We start from the raw sequence: 22,564 nt of genomic DNA, 5'->3' as shown, positions 1-22,564 counted from the left end.
GACTCAATATATTATACATATATGAAATTCAATTAAAATATTTAAAGTAATAATAAAAATATATTTTATATCAACTTCCCCCCTTTTCTTAACCCATTTGTGCTCAAAGTATATTCAATATAATTATAAGTGTAAGGAAAATGCCACAACATTTGGTCTCAAGTCTTGAAATGTGGTACAGACACTTTTATGCAATTAATATCTAACAGTAAAACTTCTTTAGCTCACATGCAAAAGTTTTTATCAATGGTCAGGATTTTTGAGTAACAAACAACACATACTACATTGTGTTTATTAAAACTTTTCCAAATAAAACACTTTTTTTAACTATATGTGCATATATGTGATCTTCTGCTTGTTTTGACTTGCAGAATACTTCTTACAGTTTCTGAGATGGAGCTCTTTTCAGGCACAAGGGCCTACTTCTTTTTCCTAAAATATATGGTGGAGTCTGTTGCATAAACAGCAGTCCCATGTGTCCAGAGACTAGATATAGTATGATAAGAAAAACTCAATTTTCAGGGAAACAGTTTTACTTATTTGGAATTCGTGTTAAGTCAAGCCCATAGGACAATTCCATCAAAGGAATAAAAAAGAAATCAGTTGTAGGCACCAAAGGGTTAATATTTTTGCCTCCTGGTACCTTGTATTTATATATAACCTTCATAAGAGTAAATACAAATCACTGTACACAGAGCCACTGTTAATTGGGAACATAATAACAAAAAGGCAGCTGATATAAATACAGTGCTTAACAAATTTATTAGACCCTTTTTAAGCCACAACTGTCCTAAATTAACAGCATTTGTAATTACCAAAATCATTTTTTATCTTTCTGTTATGATTAATACACTAGTATGTAGAAGCTCTTTAACCGAAATGATAGTTTTAATGCTAAAATGTAATTATTATTGTTATCCATGAATATTCAAATTTACTGTTTTACAAAAAAACTGTAAAAAAAAATAGTTAAGCACATTATTATTTCTTGATTAATATGTCAAATTATAGTTATTTACTTGCATTCCTGAACAGAAAAATGAGTTTTAGTGGTTGAATGTTATGTTTGATTAATTTCTGACTTTTCAGAGAAGCCCAGTGAGCCACCTCAAATTTGGGTATAAAAAGGTGAATTCAGTTTATTTGCCAAATAAAAAATAACATTTTAGTTTTCAACAAGCTTTTGAAAGATTTAGAAAATATGTATGTTTTCTCATTTTACGACTGGTGGTCTAATAAATTTGTTATACACTGTGTGTTAAAGATCCATTAAAGTGAGAGATCCATTAAAGGAAATCTGTAAAAGATTTAGATCTGAAAAATGGTGCCAATTTTTCCTGTTTCCAATTTTTTGACAGCACATTTCAATATCTACTTCTGCCAAAATCCCATAAAGAAAGAATGATTTGTATGGAAAATGGGTGCAATGATTCAGCTCTCCAAAGGAAAATGTTCTGACCATCACAATGGCTGCAGTGTGTTCAGATGAGGTCGTGGATATCTTTGGTTTTTTGCTGTGTGTTACTGCCCCCTAGTGGTGAAACATTGAATATTCATTCTCTGAGAGAAGAAGGTAATTATGAACAGTTGAAAAGCAAAATGGAGCTGAATTAAACACAATCAACAACAAAAGGAAACAGAAGCTGTTTTAGTAATTTAAACAATTTGCATTTATTTAAGTGTTTATTTCCTTAATCCATTTTTTCTTTAGCAAATATTCTGCCAGCAGGTGAAGTTTACATGGATTTAATCTGCTATTGTTTCATAAGAAGCGCGACTCATTAACTTACAATCAAGCAAAGTTTTAAATAAATAAATAAAAAAGTTTGCAGGAAAACAACTTTTTACTGCCAGCCAATGAATCAATGTTATCAGTCAAACCACACACACGCACCCAAAGGGAAGCGCGCACGCACACACACACACACACACACACACACACACACACACACACACACACACACACACACACACACACACACACACAAAGAGCCTCATGTATTTGAAATACAAAGCAGCAATGCACAAACAGAACGGCGGGAACTAGTGATTAGCTGTGCAGCAGAGGTATAATTGGAGCTTCTAATTACAGTATTGCCTCATTGTTCCTCTCTATCTCTAATTTACCACATTTACATCCCACAAAAACACAAACTTTGGTTGGGATCATAATGGGCGAGTGACTGGAAAGTGTTCACCGACAGCAGAGAAATCAATGTGGTTAAACACAAGTTTAGATATAGATGCAATAAAATAGTCAAGGCCTTTTATTCATTTTTTACTCACATAGTGTTCATATCTCTAAAACATAAAAAGCTTTTCACATTAAGGGCATGAAATAAGAGCGTAAAAGCGTCTACAGGAAGGACGACATTGTGTTGTATCCACATTAGCTTTATAAATGTATGCAATATAGCCTGACTACAAGTGCAAGCATCAAAGGTATAATTACATATTAAGTGCTGGATACACCAGTCACTACTTAAGCAATAACTCTTGCAAAACTGCATATAACAAAAATGTAAGAAACTTAATTACATTGCATATTTGTTGCTATAGAAAGATTTTCTTATACAAAGAAAATTAAATACAAACAAAATCGCTGAGTTGTCTAACTTTTTTTCCCGCTCTAGCTGAGTAAATACTTCACGATAACCACTTACATTCCAAATACCATATGACCTCAGATCAGCTGTCAGTTGTTATTTAAGTTGGAGCCACGCGGTTGGATGGTCACCCTCCTGACCGGTGTCTGATCCGCGTTGCGATTGGCCACCAGCTCCTGCAGCTGCAGAGCGCCGCCACCGATGAAACAGAAAGCGGGGCACACGGGGCCGGAGCAATCCACGTGACCCTCCCACAGGGGGCGCAGAGAGTGGGCGTCGTAGAAGGTGACGCGACCCTTCTCAAAGTCAAGGCACACACCGAGCCGGGGCGGCAGAGGGTAGGTGACGCCTGTGGGCGAGGAGGGGCCATTGCCGTTGGTGATGGTGTCTCGGTTGCCGTTGCCGTGGTTATTGTGATGGTGGTGGTGGTGGTTGTTGTGCTGGGGGAGGTAGATCTTCCCCATCCCCATGGTGAGGAAGCAGAAGGGTGGAGCCGAGTCCAAAGCGTCCTCTGCTCCGCTGTCGTGGCCGCTGTCTGGGTCGTAGCTGCAGAGAGAGAGTTTGAAAAATGAATCTGGATGAGCCCCGATGCTTATTTTTGATATGTCGTTATGTAAAATGGCAGAAGAAATAAGAAGAGACTTTATTACGATCAATCCCCCAGTGGGAAAAATTCAGTGGTCACAATAGCTTAAGATACAGGCTACTAGAGGTGAGAATCAGCAGAGGGCACACGATACTACATTATTGCGATTTTAAGCATTTTGCGATATGGTGAGTATTGAGATACAATATATTGAGATTTAACTGTTTAACTGAATTTTGTGTCCACAAAATTAAGTTCAATCAAGAACCGTTTTGTCAAATAAGAGAAAATTCTCAGTCTATTCATCTCACTTCAGTCTTTTTGTTTCTCCACAATGAGAGTGAACTGATATCAAACATGTATGGACGACCACAATTGCATCATTTTCTCAAACTTTGCTCAACTTTCAGCTTCGCTGCCCTGAATTTTTTTTAATGAAACATTAAAAATAGCCTGACTTTGCAGCGTTATTTTGACAACTTCCTGACACACATATTGCCTATAGGTTGATTCAGACCTTCTAGTTTCATAAGATACCAGTATTTCCAGTATATTCCTAAAAAGGAGCCCGCTACAACCTCCAAAAAAATGTCGGAAATACTGCCGGCTTGCTGGTGATATAGCAATGAATCGATATATATATATATATATATCGATTTTTTCCCCCCACCTCTACAGGCTACAATACTATAAAATAAGACATTAAATAAACTTAAAGAAGAGAAGAAATAATAAGAGCTGCTGTAACTCGCTGTCACTCAGATTCTGTACTTAAGCAAAAGTACAAATACAGCAATGTCAAAATACTTAGTAAAAGTTGTGCGTTCAAAATCTGACTTACAAACGCGAACAACTCCATTTTGTTCTCTCTGGTGAAGTAATTGCAGATGTGTTTTTGGATCTCACTTTTACTTGTTTTTGAAGTTTTATTCTCTCTAGTAATCACTCTTTTTAGTGTTTGTTTGGCCATAGTAACCATATATTGGCAGCTCTAGCAGAGAGTCTGTTGCGTAAGGATCCTCTCTGCTAGCAACTTATAAACTCATTTCCATAACTTTAAATACCTTAGGCCCTGTTAAGATGGAGACGATCTGGACAGAAAATGAAAAAAGTGGCATTGCGTTGTCACTTTTTATTTTTTTTTAAGGGGAAATCGGCGTGCATACAGTGACGCAAAAGTCTGTGAAATGTGATGTAGTATGCACGCCAGGTGGCTAGGTGGTACTGTGAAGCACTGCCACACAACACCACCAAGAGACACTTCTCTTCTCTCCTACTTCTCTTCCTAGTAGTGCGAAATAGAAAAAATTGCCCCAGGGAATTAATGCGCCTTCTCTGTTCTGTTATATTATCAGTGATAATTCTGCTCAACTGCTGAAATGACTCCTGGATAGTTATCAGAGCTGCTAGGGCACTTGAATGTCTGACTGATGGAAATAGTCCGACATGTTATTGTTTGCCTGGACTGCACATGGATGTTACGTAAATGTCACGAGAGCCAGCATGAGCTGATCAGAGACACTTTTGCGTTTTCAACCCTTTAGACGGAAAAACAATGGTGGAGCATTGTAAAGATTTCCACTCTGGACGGTGGTTTCATATTTCTGTGTTTTTAAGCCCCCAAAAGGCCGTCGCTGTCTAACCAAAAGGCACATCTGATAAAATATTTTGTAGTTTTCACCCGAGAGCGTTATGTGAACAGGCACTTAATCTGGTGAACAATGGACTGGACTGCATTTATATGGTGATTTTATCCAAAACGCTTAACACTACAGACTGTATTCATTCACCCGTTCACACACACATTCATGCTGATGGCCGAGGCTATCCTACATGGTGCCACCATTGGGAATTCATTCATACACAGATGAACGCAGCATCAGGAGCAACTTGGGTTCAGTTGCTCATCTTGGCCAAAGATACTTCCGGGATCGAACCACCGATATTCTGGTCATGGGTTGAGCCACATGAACAAATCCCTGAACTTCCTGAACCTATCCATGTTTCCATGTTGCACTCATTAACTGTAACAAAATCTGCATTTCATACTGTGTTTTTTTAATGTAGTCATCTTAATCTGAAAAGCGGCAAGTAACTGGAGCTAACAGCTTAATGTAGTGGGGTAAAAAGAACAATTTGTCCAAGAAAGGTTGTGAAGAAACAGTGAATTTCAGAGTAAAGTACGAGCTACACACCGAGGACTGGCCATGTCTTGTGGAAGGTGAAACCACTCCTGCAGTTTGGATTCCAGACCGACTCCCACCTGTTCAAAGAACCAGTACATTTGTAATTAACTGAACATTTTTTCTTGTAGCAAATCTTTATAGACCGATCTAGTTATTTGATTAAGTAAATCTTAGATTATTTTAAGGGAAGCAGAAATACTAACATATTTATTATATATAGGAATAATATATATTTATTCCTATTCAGCTTGTGAAAATAATTGTGATCATCAGGGTGACATCTATAATCACTATGTCCAAACATTTCATACTATTAAAAACCCATTTTTGTATGTTTTTTTTAGGAGATCTTTAGGGAGAGATGATAGGTCAACAGTAGACAACCACATAGAAGTGATGAACATTAAGATTAATTTGAGATGCAGCTCAGCGCTGTATGTAAAGTTGTTTAAATGACTAATATGGAGACTAACATTATTACTCGTGTACAAATTCTATCTCGTTGATTTAGTTAGGAGTCTAGCTTTCCAGTGATATCCAATGCAATTCCAAGGCTGCTTGGGGACCCCAGTATGCAGAAAAAACATTTTTTTTAGAATAGTCAAAAACGTTTTGAACGCATTTCTACTGCATGCAGATTGCTGTTGCGATTGCAAGGGGTTAGCATAAAATGGGCGTGTCTGTAAAGAGGAGACTTGTGGGTAACTACAGAGCACATTTTCATTTAGATATCTATAAGGTCAGAGGTCAAGGGACCCTTTTGAAAATGGTTGGTACCAATAGATTCCTTAGATCATCTAGTTTCTTTTTTTCAGCTTGAAAACAGAGCCTGCTTTTGAAATTCAAAGGGTTGACTATGATTGTTGCTATGACCACATGACTATGTGGTCTGAAATATTATCGAGGGAAACTGAAGACCCAGCCTGCCACATACTGAGCAGTAGTATTCAGTATGTATAATATGTACAATGTACTGTTCTATGTCACATTTAAAAATATATTCATATATTAAAAATTAAATTAAAATTAAATTAAATTAAAAATATATTCATATATTTTTATATCAATATATCACCCAGCCCTACAATTTACTTTACTAACCTTCACTAGGTAAGAGCCAGGCTCCACTGAGCATGCCCAGTAGTGCCGTCCCTGTGTGATGGCCACATCCCCCACCAGGAGGTCCGAGGTCAGGTGACAGGAAGTGAGGGCGTGGTCAGCGGCCTGCAGCAGGGAGAGACCAGGAACGCTGCGAGCACAGCGCTGCTCTTTGCTGACCACCAGCCGGTCAGCATGGAGACCCCAGCGAGAGTCCAGGTAGAAGTTGAGCACTGGCAGGAGACGAGGAGAGAGGAAACAGCAGAGGAAAGGAACAAAGAGACAGGAGCATTCAAAAATGACATATAGCGTTTTTAGTTACAGCAGGAGAAGTTTGGGGAGGAAAAGTGGTACAGATTTAAACCAGCACAGAGAAGAGAAATGAGGAGAATACGAAGCAATTGACAGGAGAGACTATAGGGAGGGAGGAGCAGAGAGCAGGCATGCACCTCCTCCCAGCAGCACTGGAAGAGAAAAGGATCATCTATAAATTGATGACTCAGGGAGTAAAATACACAAGGTATCACAAAAGAAGCTCTGGCTGTGGGGAGTGCGGATATTTCCAAAGGGAAGTACAACTTACAGAGGGAACATACGTAATAGCAGTAAGGAAAAACAGAAAGCCTACAGGGACACAAAGAAATCACCAATCACTCAACTCCACCGTTAAAAAAACCTGGATCTGAATTTTCGATCCATGTTGTTAAGCTTCACAGCTTAACAAACTGCAAACCTCATCAGCACTCGGACAGATCTCGTTATAGGAGGTAGAGTGGGAGGCAGCGGGGTGAGTGGGTGTCTCGATGTGGGGTGGAAGAGCAGAGGATGCATGGGATGACCACAAAGAGAAAGAGGAGTATGGGGGGGCTCGGAGGGGCGACAAGAGATATGAATGCACTTCTTACGTTCCGTAGGAGGCATGTAGGTTGGCGGCGTGGAAGGAGCGCAGAAGGAGAGGATGACAAGTGCAAAGCTGTGAAATGGAAATAATACATGAGAGAAAGATGAAATAAGAAAGTGAGGATGTGATTAAAGAGGTGAAGAAAAATTGGAAAAAGGAGATGGTATTGGGCAGAAAAGAAAAGAGAGAGTGAATTATTAACTGCTCATCATGGTAACCATCCCATATGCTTTTAAATAACAGTAGGTGAGAAGAGATGAATGGCTCCTGGATGACAGCGACTACAGCCTGCTGTGTGGATATAATGAGATTTTTCTGTAGCTGTCATAATCTGTCGCTGATTTAGGTGGCTATAAGTCATTAACCAAGAATAGTTGGAAGACTTTTGCATAGTTTGGGGGAAGACACAAATAGAAATAAAACAGAGACACATTCAGGTGGAGGGTGATCCCTATCCCAGTTAGGTCCTTTGGTCATAGTTTGGGCCTTGTATTTATGTGTGTCTGCGTGTGTGCGTATTATTACAACAGTGTTCTGTGTTACTGTCCTCTTCGGCAGCTATTTACCCTACCCCTCCATCCAAGTGCATCACACAGAGAAGCAGTATTCTGGAGAGACATGCACAGCTTCCACCAGCTTTAAAAAGGGAAGCATAATGAGATGCAAACACATTTTGCATGTGTGTTGTTTTCTTTAAGATTGAGGTGGTGCATTCAATCCTGTTTACTATTAATTTGATATTCAAGCATTATTTTAGACCTTTTTTTTGGGGGGGGGGGGGGGGGGGGGGGGGGATGAAAGTTTTACATTTTTATATTCTAAAATTATTGTAGTATTTTTTTAGGTATCATAAAGCAGCACTGTTTTAGCTTTTAGGTGAAATTATTTGAAATTGAGCATGTTAAGCAGGCAAGAAAGGAGGAGAATCCCCCCAAAAGATGAGATGAACTCCACAAAGCAACAAATCTCTCAGTAAAAGTGTGATTTTTAGACATATCAGAAGATGTGTCTTATTTTTATACATTCCTTTAATGACAGATGTTAGATTTTTCTGCATTTACTGCAGTCAGAGGCATACATTTAAATCCAGTGACAGATGAGACTTCAGTTTCTCTGTTTGAACAAACATCACTATGAAGTGTAGTGGTGTAGCAAATCATCTGATGTCAAAATCATGTCAGAGAAATGATGAGAGGTTTTGTTTTGAAACAAAATTTTGAACAGAGCAGTGTTGGTTTAGAAAAGCTGACTCTTCAGAATGAAACATATTACTTTTGAGTAGATGTAAGAGTGTAATGACAATAAAGAAAGTTTATTGCTGAGATCTGGGAATGCACTCACTTTTAAAAAGAAGTCCAGAAACAGGTGCAGTCATATAATCGTACAATTTTTAAAGGCGTACTATGCAGGAGTTGTCACTTTAGATTCAAACATGGCCTCTTTCTTTCCGGCTCAACGAAAGTCAAAACAAACTCAAGACTCAAAGTTGCTTGGAAGGTTGTCCCGTTAGCATTTCGCCTCACAATATACAGTCATGGAAAAAATTATGAGACCACCCTCGTTCTCTTCAATTTCTTAATTTTAATGCCTGGTACAACTAAAGGTACATTTGTTTGGACAAATATTATGATAACAACAAAAATAGCTCATAAGAGTTTAATTTAAGGGCTGATATCTCGCCATTTTCTATGGTTTTTTTGATAATAACCAAAATCATTATCAAGAAAACCATGGAAAATGGCTAGATTTTTTTACTTTCAAGCAGTTTGCTATTTTATTAGCTTCTTGCTTCAAGGGGTAATGCCCAGAAAACTTCCCAAACACAGCAAAATGAAACGAAAAGAGGTAGATACAGGCTAAGGAATTTAAGGAATTTGGGCTCTTGCCCTCTGGTCGCCATTTCAGAACGCCCAGAACAATAACAAGGCGTGCCAGGGCTTCTTTTATCCCTGTGATCATTGAGAAGCTTAATTTACTTCATTAACTTGCTTGCTTTTATGTGTATCCTTCTTAGATATATTGGATTAGCCTGGATTGAATATTTATTTATGTCCATTTAATTTCTAACAGCTCTGTACAGCACCTAATTTAACATGTATCATGTAATTTGCTGTTTAATATGTTTTAGCCTGTTTTTTAGCTACAGGTTGAGTGTGGCAGGTTTACCTTGTTCTCATTAGTGGTGTGGAAATTTTTTTTTGTATTTGTTACTGTCAGTATTTCATGTTTGTCATGGTCCTTGATGTGATGTGATGCCGGCTGCAGATCAAATTTCCTTCAGGATAATAAAGTTGAAGTTGAGATCAGGGTCTCTGAAGATAGAGACTCTGGAGGTCGTAATCAGAAAATGTGAGCAGGGGGGAGCAGAGAGAATTTCCTCAAGGAGCAGTTTGTTCCCTCCTCTTCACATGCTCCATGGCACTCAGTATTGATCCATGCTTAACACCGATTTCAGCCCACTCCACACAAATCGCTCACCGCTTGCCCCAGAAAAAGTTTTTTTTTTAAAAACAGATATTTGACAGAAAATAGTGTGAAAAACAGACGTGTTATGGGTCAGGCATGTTTTTAACTTATTTTTATATTCTATGTTACTCTATTTTATTTGTTTTAAATATGTCTTTATATATGTCTTTCTTTTGTTGAAAGGTGCTCAGCCGAACAAATGAATGTACCTTGTTAAAAAAAACAATTCTGCCATGTAAAAGGCCTGTTTTAACTTTACACCAGCTCGTTGTTTGTGCCAAAGTGTGGCACATGTTCTACTCGATTTTTTTTTTTAGAGCAGAAAACCTTTGTTCAGTTATCGACAGTCTGTTCTAAATGCACTTTGCTGTATAATGCAGACAGGAGAGGAGTATTGACCTATCTGATTAGAGTAGGTTTTGTTTGTCTGCAGGTTAGTAGCAGTCCATGTGGAGAGCAGAGGATGCAGAATGCAGACACCCTGCAACAAATAGCTTTTTATTTGCTTAGCTAACCAAGTTAAACTGGTTACTTTTCTTACAATCTAGTCATAGACATCATCTTTCAACTCTAACTCCATTATCACGCCTGAAGTTGCAAATCAGACAGTAGACAATGACCAGGAAGAGGAAGTCTAGGCTCAGATATCTGCATGAAACCCCAGAATACAGCCCTTGACTGAGAGCCGTTGGGTTATGAGGTTGCTACCAAACTAGGGCAGAGTTTGACCTGTTTTTACATCTGTCCTTTGGGTGCAGTTTCCCTGCGGCAATGTCAGCTTGCACGACTGGAAAGTTCTGTGTGTGCTCTCACCTGGTGCAGGCGGGGTATGCAGGTACACCTCCTCGCTGTATTCCCCGTAGCCCGCCTTGTTGCAGCCTCTCACCCGCAGCACGTACACGCTGTCCATCTCCAGCCTGTCAATCACAGCGCTGCTCCCGCTCACTTCATCCAATCGCTGCCAGCCCCAGCGGGCGGCGGCCAGTCCTCCCCTGATCCCGCCCCTCGACGCTCCTCCTGGTACCACGCCCCGGCGACGGTACTCAACAGAGAAGTGCCAGGCGGGTGCAGAGTCCTGCGGCAGTCGCCAGCACAGGAAGAGCTGGTCATAGGCCAGGGTGTGCTGGGTATCAATCACTGGAGCCAGGGGAGCTGTGAAAAACATGTTTTTTAATGAACCTGAATAACTTAAATATAAAAGTTTAACCTGTCATAGTTGTAGTGCAAGACATTTCTATCACTCAGTATCTTTACTCCCCTCCTTTCTTCCTTTTCGGATTCTTCCCACCCTTTCCCTTCCTCCTCTTTTCTCCAGTCACTCCCCTGCTCACCCTGGATGAAGTTCAACTCTGTCAGGAGTTTGAGTTCTTTGGAGACGTCCAGCTGGAAGTGTCTGAATGATGGATCAGCAGCCAGGGTGAAATGCTGGAGATTCTCAATTGCTTTGCTGAACCTGGTGCCGCAGGAAACAGGGAAAGAAATGTCAGAGGAATAATAGATGAACAGTGTTTATGTGAGGGAGGGTGAGACGGACTGATGAGAAGAGAGGAGTGTATGATAATCTTAGAAAGATAAGGCTGGTGTGATTCAACAGATCTCAAAAACAAGACCGGTCCGTCAATACTTTCAGTACAGAAGTTTCTTTGGGACTATTTTCAGCTGCAGTATGGGGCCATGGCGCTTTAGTGCATATGGGATTGACTCGAAATAAACTAAGCAGTGACAATGTTCATGATAATAAAAGGCCATATTTGATGGTAAAAACAACCTATGTATGGTTTGGTGGACAAGTTGGCAAAAAATAACAAACACAGAGCCAGGGTGACTCATCACTTATCTAGATCAGGTCTTGATTGCAAAACCTGATTTTTGTTATAAAAAGGGTAGGGTGTGGCTCAATGATAGTGTTTTTGTAGTACTGGACAACAGTGGAGAAACCGTGACCACAACAAAGAAGATCATTATCGTTAAGGACAGTTTCTGTTGTGTCTTGATGCAACATCATTTCTGTGGATAACATCTCTTTTTTTGTTTTTATTTTTGTTTGTGATCAGTTTACTAAGATCTGTTCAATCGAAACTGGGAGTAAAGATAACTAAATGGAAAACCTGTTATGAGTCTGGCGTGCAGCCTGCACAAAGCAGGGCTGGTCTGTTTCTTTCAGCAGCTCCTGCGTGAACGCCATGAGCCCTGCGTGCTCCATCAAACCCCGTCTCTCTGACACTTGAGCGGCCAATGCCTCTCCCCGTTTCTTTCGTGTCGTCTCCAGAGCCTGGGTGAGAGAAGCATGGCGCTCGGCCAGAGCAGCCGTCAGGTCTCTTATGCTCTGAGCCAGCTGCTCTCTGGCTGCTACACTATTGACCTGGTGGTAAATAACACAGACGGACAAGTGCAAACATTTAGAAACACCTAGCTGATTGTACACATAAAGTTAGAGAGAGTACATAAAATGGATTCAAATAATGAAAACGTGTGTGTGTGTGTGTGTGTGTGTGTGTGTGTGTGTGTGTGTGTGTGTGTGTGTCTTTCTTTAACCTTATAAACAACTGAGAAACAAAGTAAATATCTTGTCTTGTCTTACATAGCTGCACCTTACAAAAAATTGCAATACAAACCACGGGTGTTTTTTTTATGCACAGGTTCAAACACACATAATATCTTGAGCTGTAAAGCAAAAACAAACAACTTTGTTTCCATCCTTACCACTAATTACCTTGTCTACCTCTAAGACAGTAACATTTTATTTTAGCCTCCTCTATAAAGCATTTATAAGCAGTATATTAATGATTAATTACCTACATTACAAAGAAATGAATTACATGAACAAAACGTTCAAAGTAACTGTAATTAAGTGAAAATATAGTGTGAAAGGGTCAAAGCTATGAGACCGAACCTGTTAACGCCCTTTTTTTTTTTTAAATTATTGACACATTGCCGTGGATACGTATCGCTTTTCTTCTCTCCTGATGACAGCTCGCCTTGTTAGCCGCCTGTCAATCAAAGGTAGCCATGCCCCAAATCATACAATTCTTTATCTTCTATTTTCTTCTAAATTGGGCCATTATTTACACAATTAACATCAAATTGTCTTGAAGAAGATTTTTTACTAGCGATTGAGACCATAGTGTTATCCGAAAAAAAATGTCTTCCTTTTCTCATTTTGTATTGAAATGAATGTAGAATGCAGCTTAAGGCACCTCCTGGTTTGCCTCACTGCTCACACCCGGAGGTTGCTGCTTTCTTATAGCCTAGTTGCTTATAAATAATCAAGACTTTGAAAAGCCTTATATATGATAACAGCTACACTATAGCGTGTTATAAACAGTGTATGACTTGTGTATATATACTGCTTATGAAATTTAAATATGGGGATGTTTGAAATAAATTGTTACCAGCAATGTTTTAGTCAGTTTTCAACAATTGTGAGTCACAAGGTCACAAAGGAAAATGTGGCTGATTATCAAAGACATTTTTATGTTGTGTTCAGCTGGTGGATGGTGTTAATACCATGTTCACCAAACATTTTGTCAGTCAGCACAAAGTATTAATCACCTCAGTCTGAGTGATGGAACTCTCCAGCTGGGTAATCTGAGACAGAACTGTGTCCTGGTTGGACAGAATGTAGTTCATCTCCTTCGTAATCTTCTCCTGTCAAATATACAGCAAAAAACACAACATAAGGACAACAAATACACAGCAGACAGCTTAATGTCACACACAGCTGCACATGAAGTCTGCATCAGTGCGTTTATGTGACTGCTCTGCTATAACATGCTTGTCACGGATGTATTAAAAGCTGCTTTTAATGTTCTGCAAAAAAATGCAACTGCATCAGTTCACTGTGTACAATTTCAAAATTAATTCACTCATTAAAGAAACTTTAAATGTAAGAGAAGCAAATATCAAGCATGCATACTGTTGAATCAATATAACCTATTTCCAAAATTAAGATCATTGTCTTTTAATTGCAAAAAAGTAGTAAAGTAACAAATAAAAGTATAATTTAAAATAATGTGAACACATTAATGTAGATTTATACATATACACACGCACGCACACACACACACACACACACAAACATATATATAAGTTTGAAAATTGAGTCCCTCATGTCACTTTTATGAATCTTAATTTTCAAACGTATATTTTCATTTTTATGTTTAAATGTGCTTTTTAGAACTATGTGAGCTATTAATTATTATTAATTATTAAAAATAGGGGAGTAACTAGTCCATTAGTCATCATTAGCACAATTTTATTACAAAATGAATGTAGTTGTAATCTATTACAAAAACAGAGAAAATATATTTGGTAAAAAGCTTAAATGTAGGAAAAACTTTTTTTCTGTTGCTTTCTGCGCTGTTTTTGATTGGTTCTCTTGTAAGATATGCACCGCCCATTGGCTCATCTGCCAATCAAATAAATGTGCAACCCGAGTCTGCCAGCCCTGTTCAAAAAACATTTGTTAGAAAAATAATCCAAAAGTAATCAAATATAATAACTTACATATTTTAATGAAATAGCTTAAATTTCATTATTACACTTTTAATAGTGTACCTAGTAATCTGTACCCTATTACTTTTCAAAAGTAGTCTTCCCAACACTTTTATGTCGTACCTTCAGGGCTTGGTATGCGTGAGCTACTGGCAGGATTTTGTGTCCGGTGTGGATACGGCGCAGCTTGCAGAGAGGGCATAGCAGTCGCTGACAGGACCGACAATAGAACTGTAGCTTCTCCTGGTCGTGCTCCGGACAGGTCAGGACCTGAGGACAAGAACCACATTAAATCCAGACTTATTTATCTGAAGTACATCTCACCTCAAGAGTTGACAGGTACTTTAGCTCGCTCTTTAAATAATCAAACATGACCCTCCAAGTTCTGTGGACCAAAATCTATCACTTCATAGCTCCTTTTATTAACCACTTATAAGTTCATTCGTTCTTGTAAACAAATTTTTACTAATCACCTTCAACCTTTTACAACAGCAGACCAAAATCACTTTATTCTTCATGTCTCATTTAAAACGTCGCCAAAAATAAACCAATTGGAATAACTGGATCCTGTTAAAAACATTTAATTCTGTGCTCCTTAGCGACACTGTGAAGCCATGATTGATTCTGCTGAGACAAACGGATAGATATTCACTAAAAATCAGACAGAATGACAGGCTGTTTACACAGAGCAGAGAGGAGAGGACAGGACAGGAGAGGTTGTGGGTAGAGTTTGTAAAAATGAAAATAGTTCAATATGTATTGCATGTGGAGACCCATTTCCCCCCAATATTCATGACACTTGTGGGAATTTGGTAAAGTGTTGTATGTAAAAAATAACACTTTTCAGTCCATATTCTCAAACTTTCATTCCATGTATATAATAATTTCCTGAATCTATCTATCTATCTATCTATCTATCTATCTATCTATCTATCTATCTATCTATCTATCTATCTATCTATCCATCTATCTATCTATCTATCTATCTATCTATCTATCTATGTATGGCCAAGGCCACAGTGAGTAAAATGTAAAAAGAGCAACAACAAAAAATGCCCTGAAACTGTTTGGTCTTCAGAGGGTTCATGGCTTATTGAAAAGTGAGATTTCTCACCAACGGGTTTTAAAAAAATATTTGCTTTAATCTCTGTAAATACTGTATGATGAAGATTTTATATCTTATTAGTGAATAATCAGATTAATTGTCTAATTGCCATACCTTTGGCCTGAAGTTGAGTGTCGGCTGGATATGTTCATGTTGTGCACGTGGCGTCCCCCACGGGTGGTACAGCTTGAAACACTCATTACAGAAATTGGCCCTGCAGTCAGCGCAGCCCTTGGTGGCCTCCAGAGCCTGAGGAGGTTTACAGAACTGGCACATCACAGCCACACTGCCCAGACTCACCGTGTGTCTGTACCTGGTGGTGGTGAGCAGGGAAAACAGCAATTACAGGAAGAATAGAAAGATTATTTCAGTACTTAAATATATTGGTCTGCTTGTTCTTTTTCGGTGGAGGAAGTACATTTACTCAAATACGGTACTTAAGTACAATTTTTTGAGGTACTTCTGCACACTTTACTTGAGTATTTCTTTTTTCTGTTACTTTACACATCTACTCCACTTCAATACAATACATTCAACACAACATAATCATCAAACAGTTATAATTCTAAATAAAGATTTTAAAGACTTTTGATCCCTTGATGAAATTCACATGCTACCCAGCAGTAAATGTAGTGAAAAATAAGTCCCACTTTCTATATCTATATTATTCTGAAATCAGCTCTTGTGCATGATGAGTACTTTTTTTTTATACAAGTTTATTTTGATGCTAATATTTTCAGTCAGAGGCATACAAATAATAAAAAAATATGAGTCAAAGACAAATGAAAGGTTCTTAAAAAGTATAAAATGCAAGAAAAGGGCCCACAGTGAGAGAGTGAGACAAACAGTATTGAATAGGTGACAAAGCTACTGGACGATGGAAACACACAGTCAGCCTCGGTAGCTACAGTATGTGTCAGTGCACACTCTGCACGATTCTTCAACAGCTCAGTTGCTGCTGAATAATTACAATCAGAATTGGACATGTTCCCACACACTTGTTTTTTTGACTGTTTTTCACACCCAAGTCATCTATTCATTTGGCCCCAAATGTTATAAGCATTGAAGGGCAAGATCACTGTGTGGCATTATTTGTGCATATCTTTCCATTTCTGCCTGAATAGTGTGCATTTGTGTGTGTGCAAGTAGAGGGGCGGCACCTACCTCTCCACTATCCGCTCCAAGGTGAGGTTGCGCAGACAGTCGGTGAGGCCCTTCTCTCCCAGCTCCACGTCTCGGCCGCAGGGGACACAGGGGAACATCATCACCAGGGGTGGGCCCTCCTTACGACGTCGCCCTGGATGCGTCCCGTATCCTGGAGACCGGGGCATGGATGGCGAAGGCGGGTGGGGACCTCAAATCAAAGAAGAGAAGCAAAGATATGAGCAGCAGGAGACAGGACTGCATGTTTTTTCGAGGCTGAACAGTTAGCCCTCTGGAGTCTCTGAAAGTGTCGCCACATTGGTTCATGATTTCATAACGAGAAAACTAAGCAGCCCGACCATCAACTTCCCTCTAAAGAACTGTTCTTGTTTGATGATGATCGGCCAAGTAAAACGGGAGATAAGGTCAAATATATTTAGTATAAAAATATAGGACTAGTGCTTCACTTTACCTCTTATATATTATATTTGCAACCTGTGTTCACATTTGCAATATTTAAAATTCTCCATTCTACAAGAGTGTGTTTTGAAGATAAAAAAGAATATAATTTTCAAAGATGTTCATGTTTTTTTGGAGTTCAAAGTGTTGATCCAGTAAGTTTATGTGATTATCAAGTCATATAGGTGAGGTTGTGCTGAAAAAAGTGGCAGAATGAGTAAATATTCTAAGATGGACAAAATAGCCTTCAAATAATATCACTGAAAACTAAGCAGCCCTACCGTCAACTTCCCTCTCAAGAACTGACTTGAAACTCCATGCCAGTTTTTGTTTGATGATGATAGGGGAAGTAAAACCGAAGAATGTATTTAGTATAAAAATATAGAACTCTTCATTTTATCTCTTATGTATTTTATTTAAAATAGCCTTCCTTGCTTCTGGCCAGACGCGCAATTCTACTTAGATGGAGGGATGCTGCCTCGCCCACGCTGAACCAATGGCTTCAAGACATAATGACCTGTCTCAAGTTGGAGATGCTGCGCTTCACTATCGGCAGCTCAGAGATAAAGTTCTATAAAACATGGGATCCTTTTTTTATTATATTTTCATAATACCCAAACAACATGAATGTGCTCAGCTTTGGCCCTTGACATAAGCATTAGCAGCCTGACTCCCGTGAGGGGGATACACCATAAGCTAATCTTTAGAACTGTGCCTTAAAATGTTCTCAGTACTGTAAAGGGAGGGGGGAGGGGGGTTGTTATGTGCGGGACTGTTAATTGTATTTGTTAATCCCTGCACTTTTTGTTTGTTAAAATAAGGATCTACTGTCTACTTTGTAATCAACATGAACATGTGTCTGAAAAATCCAAATAAAAATATTTGAAATTAAAATAGCCTTCAAAAATCATTCCCTCCAATATAGAGAATTTTATCTCAGTTGCAATATCAGTCAAAATAATCACAATTTATATTTTTTCCATATAGTTCTGTTTAGTGTAAATAGTAAAGTTTAGGTGTAATCAGTCTGCATGTCAAACCACAATCCAAAATGCTCACATCAAAACATATCTTAAAAGAAGAACATTTTATCCAAACAAAACATCCCGCTCAACTGACTTAATTTATATGAATAGGTATTCCAAACCTGCCCGCAGCACGCGGTCAATAGGTCGCTGCTCCGCTTTAGGAGTCGGCCTTCGGGCCTGGCGGGGGGATCGGGTGTTGGGTGTGGAGGCTGGGGAGTTCGGCTCTGGGGGCAGATCTGGAGGCGGGTAGCCGTTTGCCACTAACACCTCCGAGGCACACATGAGGCAGACGCTGTGCTGGCATGGCAGGACCACGGGCTGTTTGACGATGTCCTTACACACGGGGCAGTGCAGCTCATGCTCCAGGCTCTTCATGTTAGACTGCCGGAGACAAAGAGGTGAGGAGTTATGGTCTGCGCATTTGACATAATGCTGATACAATTGCTGAGTTTTGTTTTTAAACCAAAGAAATACCTTTCCAATACCTTTTTATGTGTTTCAGACTTACCAATGTCACATAATAGCACAAACACACTGAACAATCAAGGCAGTGGTAGACCCGCAACTCCCATGTTCTGCGAGGTAAAATTACTGTTTTTGTCAATGGAGTCTGGTGGCTTTGACAAGATCATAGAGCGGCTTCAGTCACTCAGCATAAACTTAAACAGGACCGTCTGATAGCAAGGTAAAGTGGTGAAAATATTCTAAATATAGCGTGCACTTAAGCTGATATTGATTTTCTTAGGCGGTTAAAGCACATCCTGTCCAAAGGCAGTACACTGCTTCACTTCCGTGCCGGCACTCCTGCCTGCTCCTCCAAAATGAGGTCATGCTGACCGTCATCTACTGTAGGTAATATACTCACTGTGGATATGAATTAAATAGCTCATACAACCTCTCTTCAAAAAAAATCCAAACTATCCCATTAATAGTTTTTGCAGTAATTGCAACATTTTTTAAATTAAATCACTAACTATCTGATAAAAGAATAAGTATGACAGATTATGATCTGTCCGGCTAGTCTTCTGTACTCCGATTGACTGAAGACTGAGAGATAATCAGGGCAAAAGCTGTCCCAGACATGCGACACAGGGCATCATTCTTGTTAAATATGGATAAAGACCAGGCATTAATTATTCAGTCACTGCACAGAGTGCATCCCTTAAATCGGACATGAGCTCTTTAGCCAGTAGTCGCATATGCTTTTGTATCACCAGCATTTTTCTGTCTTTATGGCATATTTCTTACTCAGCAGATATACACTGACAGCACAATGGGAAACAGGACATGATATACAGTGCAACGACATTACACACGTAGAGTGCAAGTGTTCAACTGGAGCAAATTCAGGAACATTTGCAGTTGCAGCTTATTGGATTTGTTTCTTTGTGCTACAAAAGTACCTTTCTGCTGAACCAGCACCTTCAGTCTATATCCACAGTGGTCAGAGGTGTGAAAAGCTGCACCTCTGGAGCAGTTGGCGTGTCACAGTCCGGCTCAAGGACATGGATTTGACAGAGAAGGACACACCGTGCACTGTTGCAGAAATGTGCACTGTCTTTGCAGCTACGGTCTTAACCACAAGACTACCATGCTTCTTAAATAATGATATAATTAAAGGGGTGTGTTCCTTTTGCATCTCCAACACGTTTTTATGTTCAGTCAGCATTCGAGAGTGCAGCAGAGGAGGAGCATACTACACTTTCTTTCATTTCACTATGACATGTTTTCTGTTGTTTCATGCATGCCCTTGATACACCTCAACCTGCAGCCCAAACTGTTGCAGGGCCAGCGGCAGTACATCTCCATCACTGACGCTGTGTGTTAACTTCAAAACCAGGACAAGGCAAACTGACTGGCGACCAGTGCTGCATAGGGGGGTTTGGGGGAGTCTGTCACTGCGATGTGACGAGATGCAGCATAGGGACAGCAGCTTTTCACGCCAGAAACCATTGAAACTAATAGAAACCATGGTTAAAATAACTGATTCTGAGGGTGTGAATGCAGAATCAGTAGCTTTAATACTGGATCATATACAATGAATCAACTTTAAGAACATGATGTTATATATGGATGTATATAAAGATGGAAATTCACATACAAGTTGATTGATGAAAGCAGCATAGTGAAATAAAACACACAGCTACAGACATGTCTCCTACATGAGACAGAATGAAGCTGCAGCAAGAATGAAAAACACTACCACACAGAACTGCTACAGTGGATTATTTGGATTAATCAAAATAACCTACTTTCTCCCTCAGCACCCAGCCTCTCTGTGTCATTCTCCAATGTCAACTCCGGCCTGCCTTTCTCTCTTCTCCACTAGCAATTTGGCTTATCGCAATAACAGGCTATTGCAATCCCAGCAGGCTCTATGCACCACGACACAGTGGGCCTGTTGGATCCATCTCTAATGCACGGTGCGTCGCTGCTAATGCTGAGCCCGGCGCGGTGAAGGCGTAAAACAGGCGATGCGACAGCGCATCCTTACCTTCACCTGGAATCTAGGCGCCATGGCAGCACAAGCTACGTGTATATTCCCAGCATCAAGAGAGCGCAGTCTCTTGAAAAGAGGGGAGGGGTTTGAGGCATGATACATGGCGAGCAATGAGCCCTCCGCGCCGGTAAGATAGATGGAGGATCTGCTGGAGAGGAGGCTGATTCAATCCACAGCACCAAGAAAAAATTTTTTAATGTGATATTTGATGCAACATGTGCACAAGCTTGTGTTTTAACCCTATAACGACCGATGCTACAAGCAGCAGCCACACACACGCACACACACACACTTTCCTCCCTTCTGCCTCCCCTTGCATCCCGTCTCCATGGAAACGACCATCCCGTGAGCACCCCCTCCAAAAAAAGAAACGTGTCATTTCAGTCTGCACCCACACCGTTTTGTTATTTACTATTGTTTTTAAACACCCCCGTCTCTAATCAAGACCAAAAAACAACAAAAAAGTCTGGTGTCTGGTGCGTTTAAGGACCTCCATTAACAACATCAAAACAACATAACTGACCTTTTTTTGCACAGTGGGTTGGTAATAGCCAATATTTAGTCATTTTTCAACATTATTTATCATTTAATATGTTCATTTGTTTAATGTGGGTGCAGAATAACACACGAAGGCCCATTTTACGGTCCAGAAACGGTCAAGCAGATGAAACATGGAGACGAGCCATCCAAGCCGTTAATTCGGTTGTATAGCCTATCTATAAAGAAGCTGTAAGCCTACTCGAAGATTTTTTTAAAGACTCATATTTGTAAATGCACCCAGTGACATCATCACAGACATATACTCACACTGATACGAACCAATGCTTCCATCGTGGATGTGGCTGTTTTTAAATCCATCTCTGCCATTTTAAGAAAATAGCTGCCTCCTCCTGATTTCATCATCTGGATATAAACCGCGATGTATCTATTCCATACACGCTCTGGTACATATCAAAAACTCTTCTAGATAATAAAATCTTGGTAGCTACATTTATTTTTATTTTTTCTTTAAATAAAATACACTCCGTCTGGATATTTTTACGCACGCAAAGGCTGGAAAAATGGCATCCCCTTCTGAATAATGCTAATAATAAAAGGAAAACACCGATTATATTTGTTGCTAACGTCAATGTATATCCACACTATCAGATGCCTGTGGCTTTATTCCTCACCCAGAGATCCTGCCCCCCTCCCACCCTTCCCATCTCGCAGCGGATGCCTTCAAATGATGTGGCGCACGCACAGCACGGTGCAAGCTTGATGTCATTGGAGGAATCAAACGGTTTGAAACCATCATTGTAAAACAAATGTGAGTCTCTAAACGAGCTGTGTTGTTTCCTTCGGGATGAAGACCAACACCTCAGACCGTTTGCAGCGGTTTAAAGGCAGTGGTGACGTTCCCAGGACCCTCGGAGCATTAAATGGTAGCCATGTTTTGCTAATGGTCAACAAATGCCCCTACAGGTGAGTGTGCAAAAAATTCACTGTAAAAAAAGAAATGGTAAAACCACGGTTAAAAAAACAAACTTACTCACAGTCAAATAACAGTTTTTTTTTTTTTTGTTTTTTGTTTTTTACATATAATTCTATAACAATCCTCATGATATACAGTAAATATCTGTATTTTAACACACATATCTGTAGAATAACTAACATTTTTACTCTAATATGACTTTTTTTTTAAAATATTTAACATTTTTACTTTTTTTACATTTCTTTTTACATTCATTTTGAATTTTACTGTAAGGAAAAAATTATTTGCCTCAAATTTACATTCAGCAATTTGATGTGTTTTTTTTAATTATTTTTTAATAAAATACACTGTAATTTAACAATGAAGACCATTAAGCAATTGAATAATACTGTAAAAAAAAAAAAAAAAAAAAAGTAATAGGAAATCATCTATAATGTTCCTTTACATTAAAAAAATATATTTTAATAAAAGTAATTTAACATTTGTAAAAAAATAAAAAAAAAAAACAACAACTGTAA

The 22,564-nt window shown here is 39.3% G+C and overlaps 1 protein-coding gene across 2 annotated transcripts; it reads right to left on the bottom strand.

Annotated features, from left to right (window-relative positions):
• Positions 1-1,652: 1,652 nt before the first annotated feature.
• On the bottom strand, positions 1,653-21,754 carry trim46b (tripartite motif containing 46b). 2 transcript variants are annotated; one of them, XM_059350429.1, is made up of 12 exons: positions 21,380-21,754; positions 18,192-18,453; positions 16,607-16,796; positions 15,557-15,755; positions 14,461-14,607; positions 13,396-13,491; positions 11,952-12,205; positions 11,175-11,296; positions 10,657-10,995; positions 6,480-6,709; positions 5,388-5,455; positions 1,653-3,152 (listed from the first exon to the last, which is right to left on the bottom strand). In XM_059350429.1, exons 1-12 carry the CDS (start codon positions 21,473-21,475, stop codon positions 2,696-2,698), a joined length of 2,460 nt encoding a protein of 819 aa, XP_059206412.1. In that variant the 5' UTR covers positions 21,476-21,754; the 3' UTR covers positions 1,653-2,695. The 2 variants fall into 2 exon arrangements, with proteins under 2 accessions (XP_059206412.1, XP_059206413.1); XM_059350430.1 differs by lacking the exon at positions 21,380-21,754 and adding an exon at positions 20,567-20,929.
• Between the last annotated feature and the right edge of the window lie 810 nt (positions 21,755-22,564).

The sequence above is a fragment of the Centropristis striata genome, chromosome 14 (assembly GCF_030273125.1).
Source record: "Centropristis striata isolate RG_2023a ecotype Rhode Island chromosome 14, C.striata_1.0, whole genome shotgun sequence".
Lineage (NCBI taxonomy): Eukaryota > Metazoa > Chordata > Actinopteri > Perciformes > Serranidae > Centropristis > Centropristis striata.
This window is presented reverse-complemented; position numbering and strand designations above follow the sequence as displayed.

Bases quoted from the DNA above. Each gene is read 5' to 3' on its own strand.
- trim46b (XM_059350430.1), bottom strand. From the start codon at position 20,674: ATGTATCATGCCTCAAACCCCTCCCCTCTTTTCAAGAGACTGCGCTCT. The intron at 16,797-18,191 runs GTTTGGAATACC...CTTTGATTTGAG, and splicing joins TGACCGCGTGCTGCGGGCAG to GTCCCCACCCGCCTTCGCCA. The intron at 3,153-5,387 runs GTGTGTAGCTCG...CTCTCTCTGCAG, and splicing joins CAAGACATGGCCAGTCCTCG to CTACGACCCAGACAGCGGCC.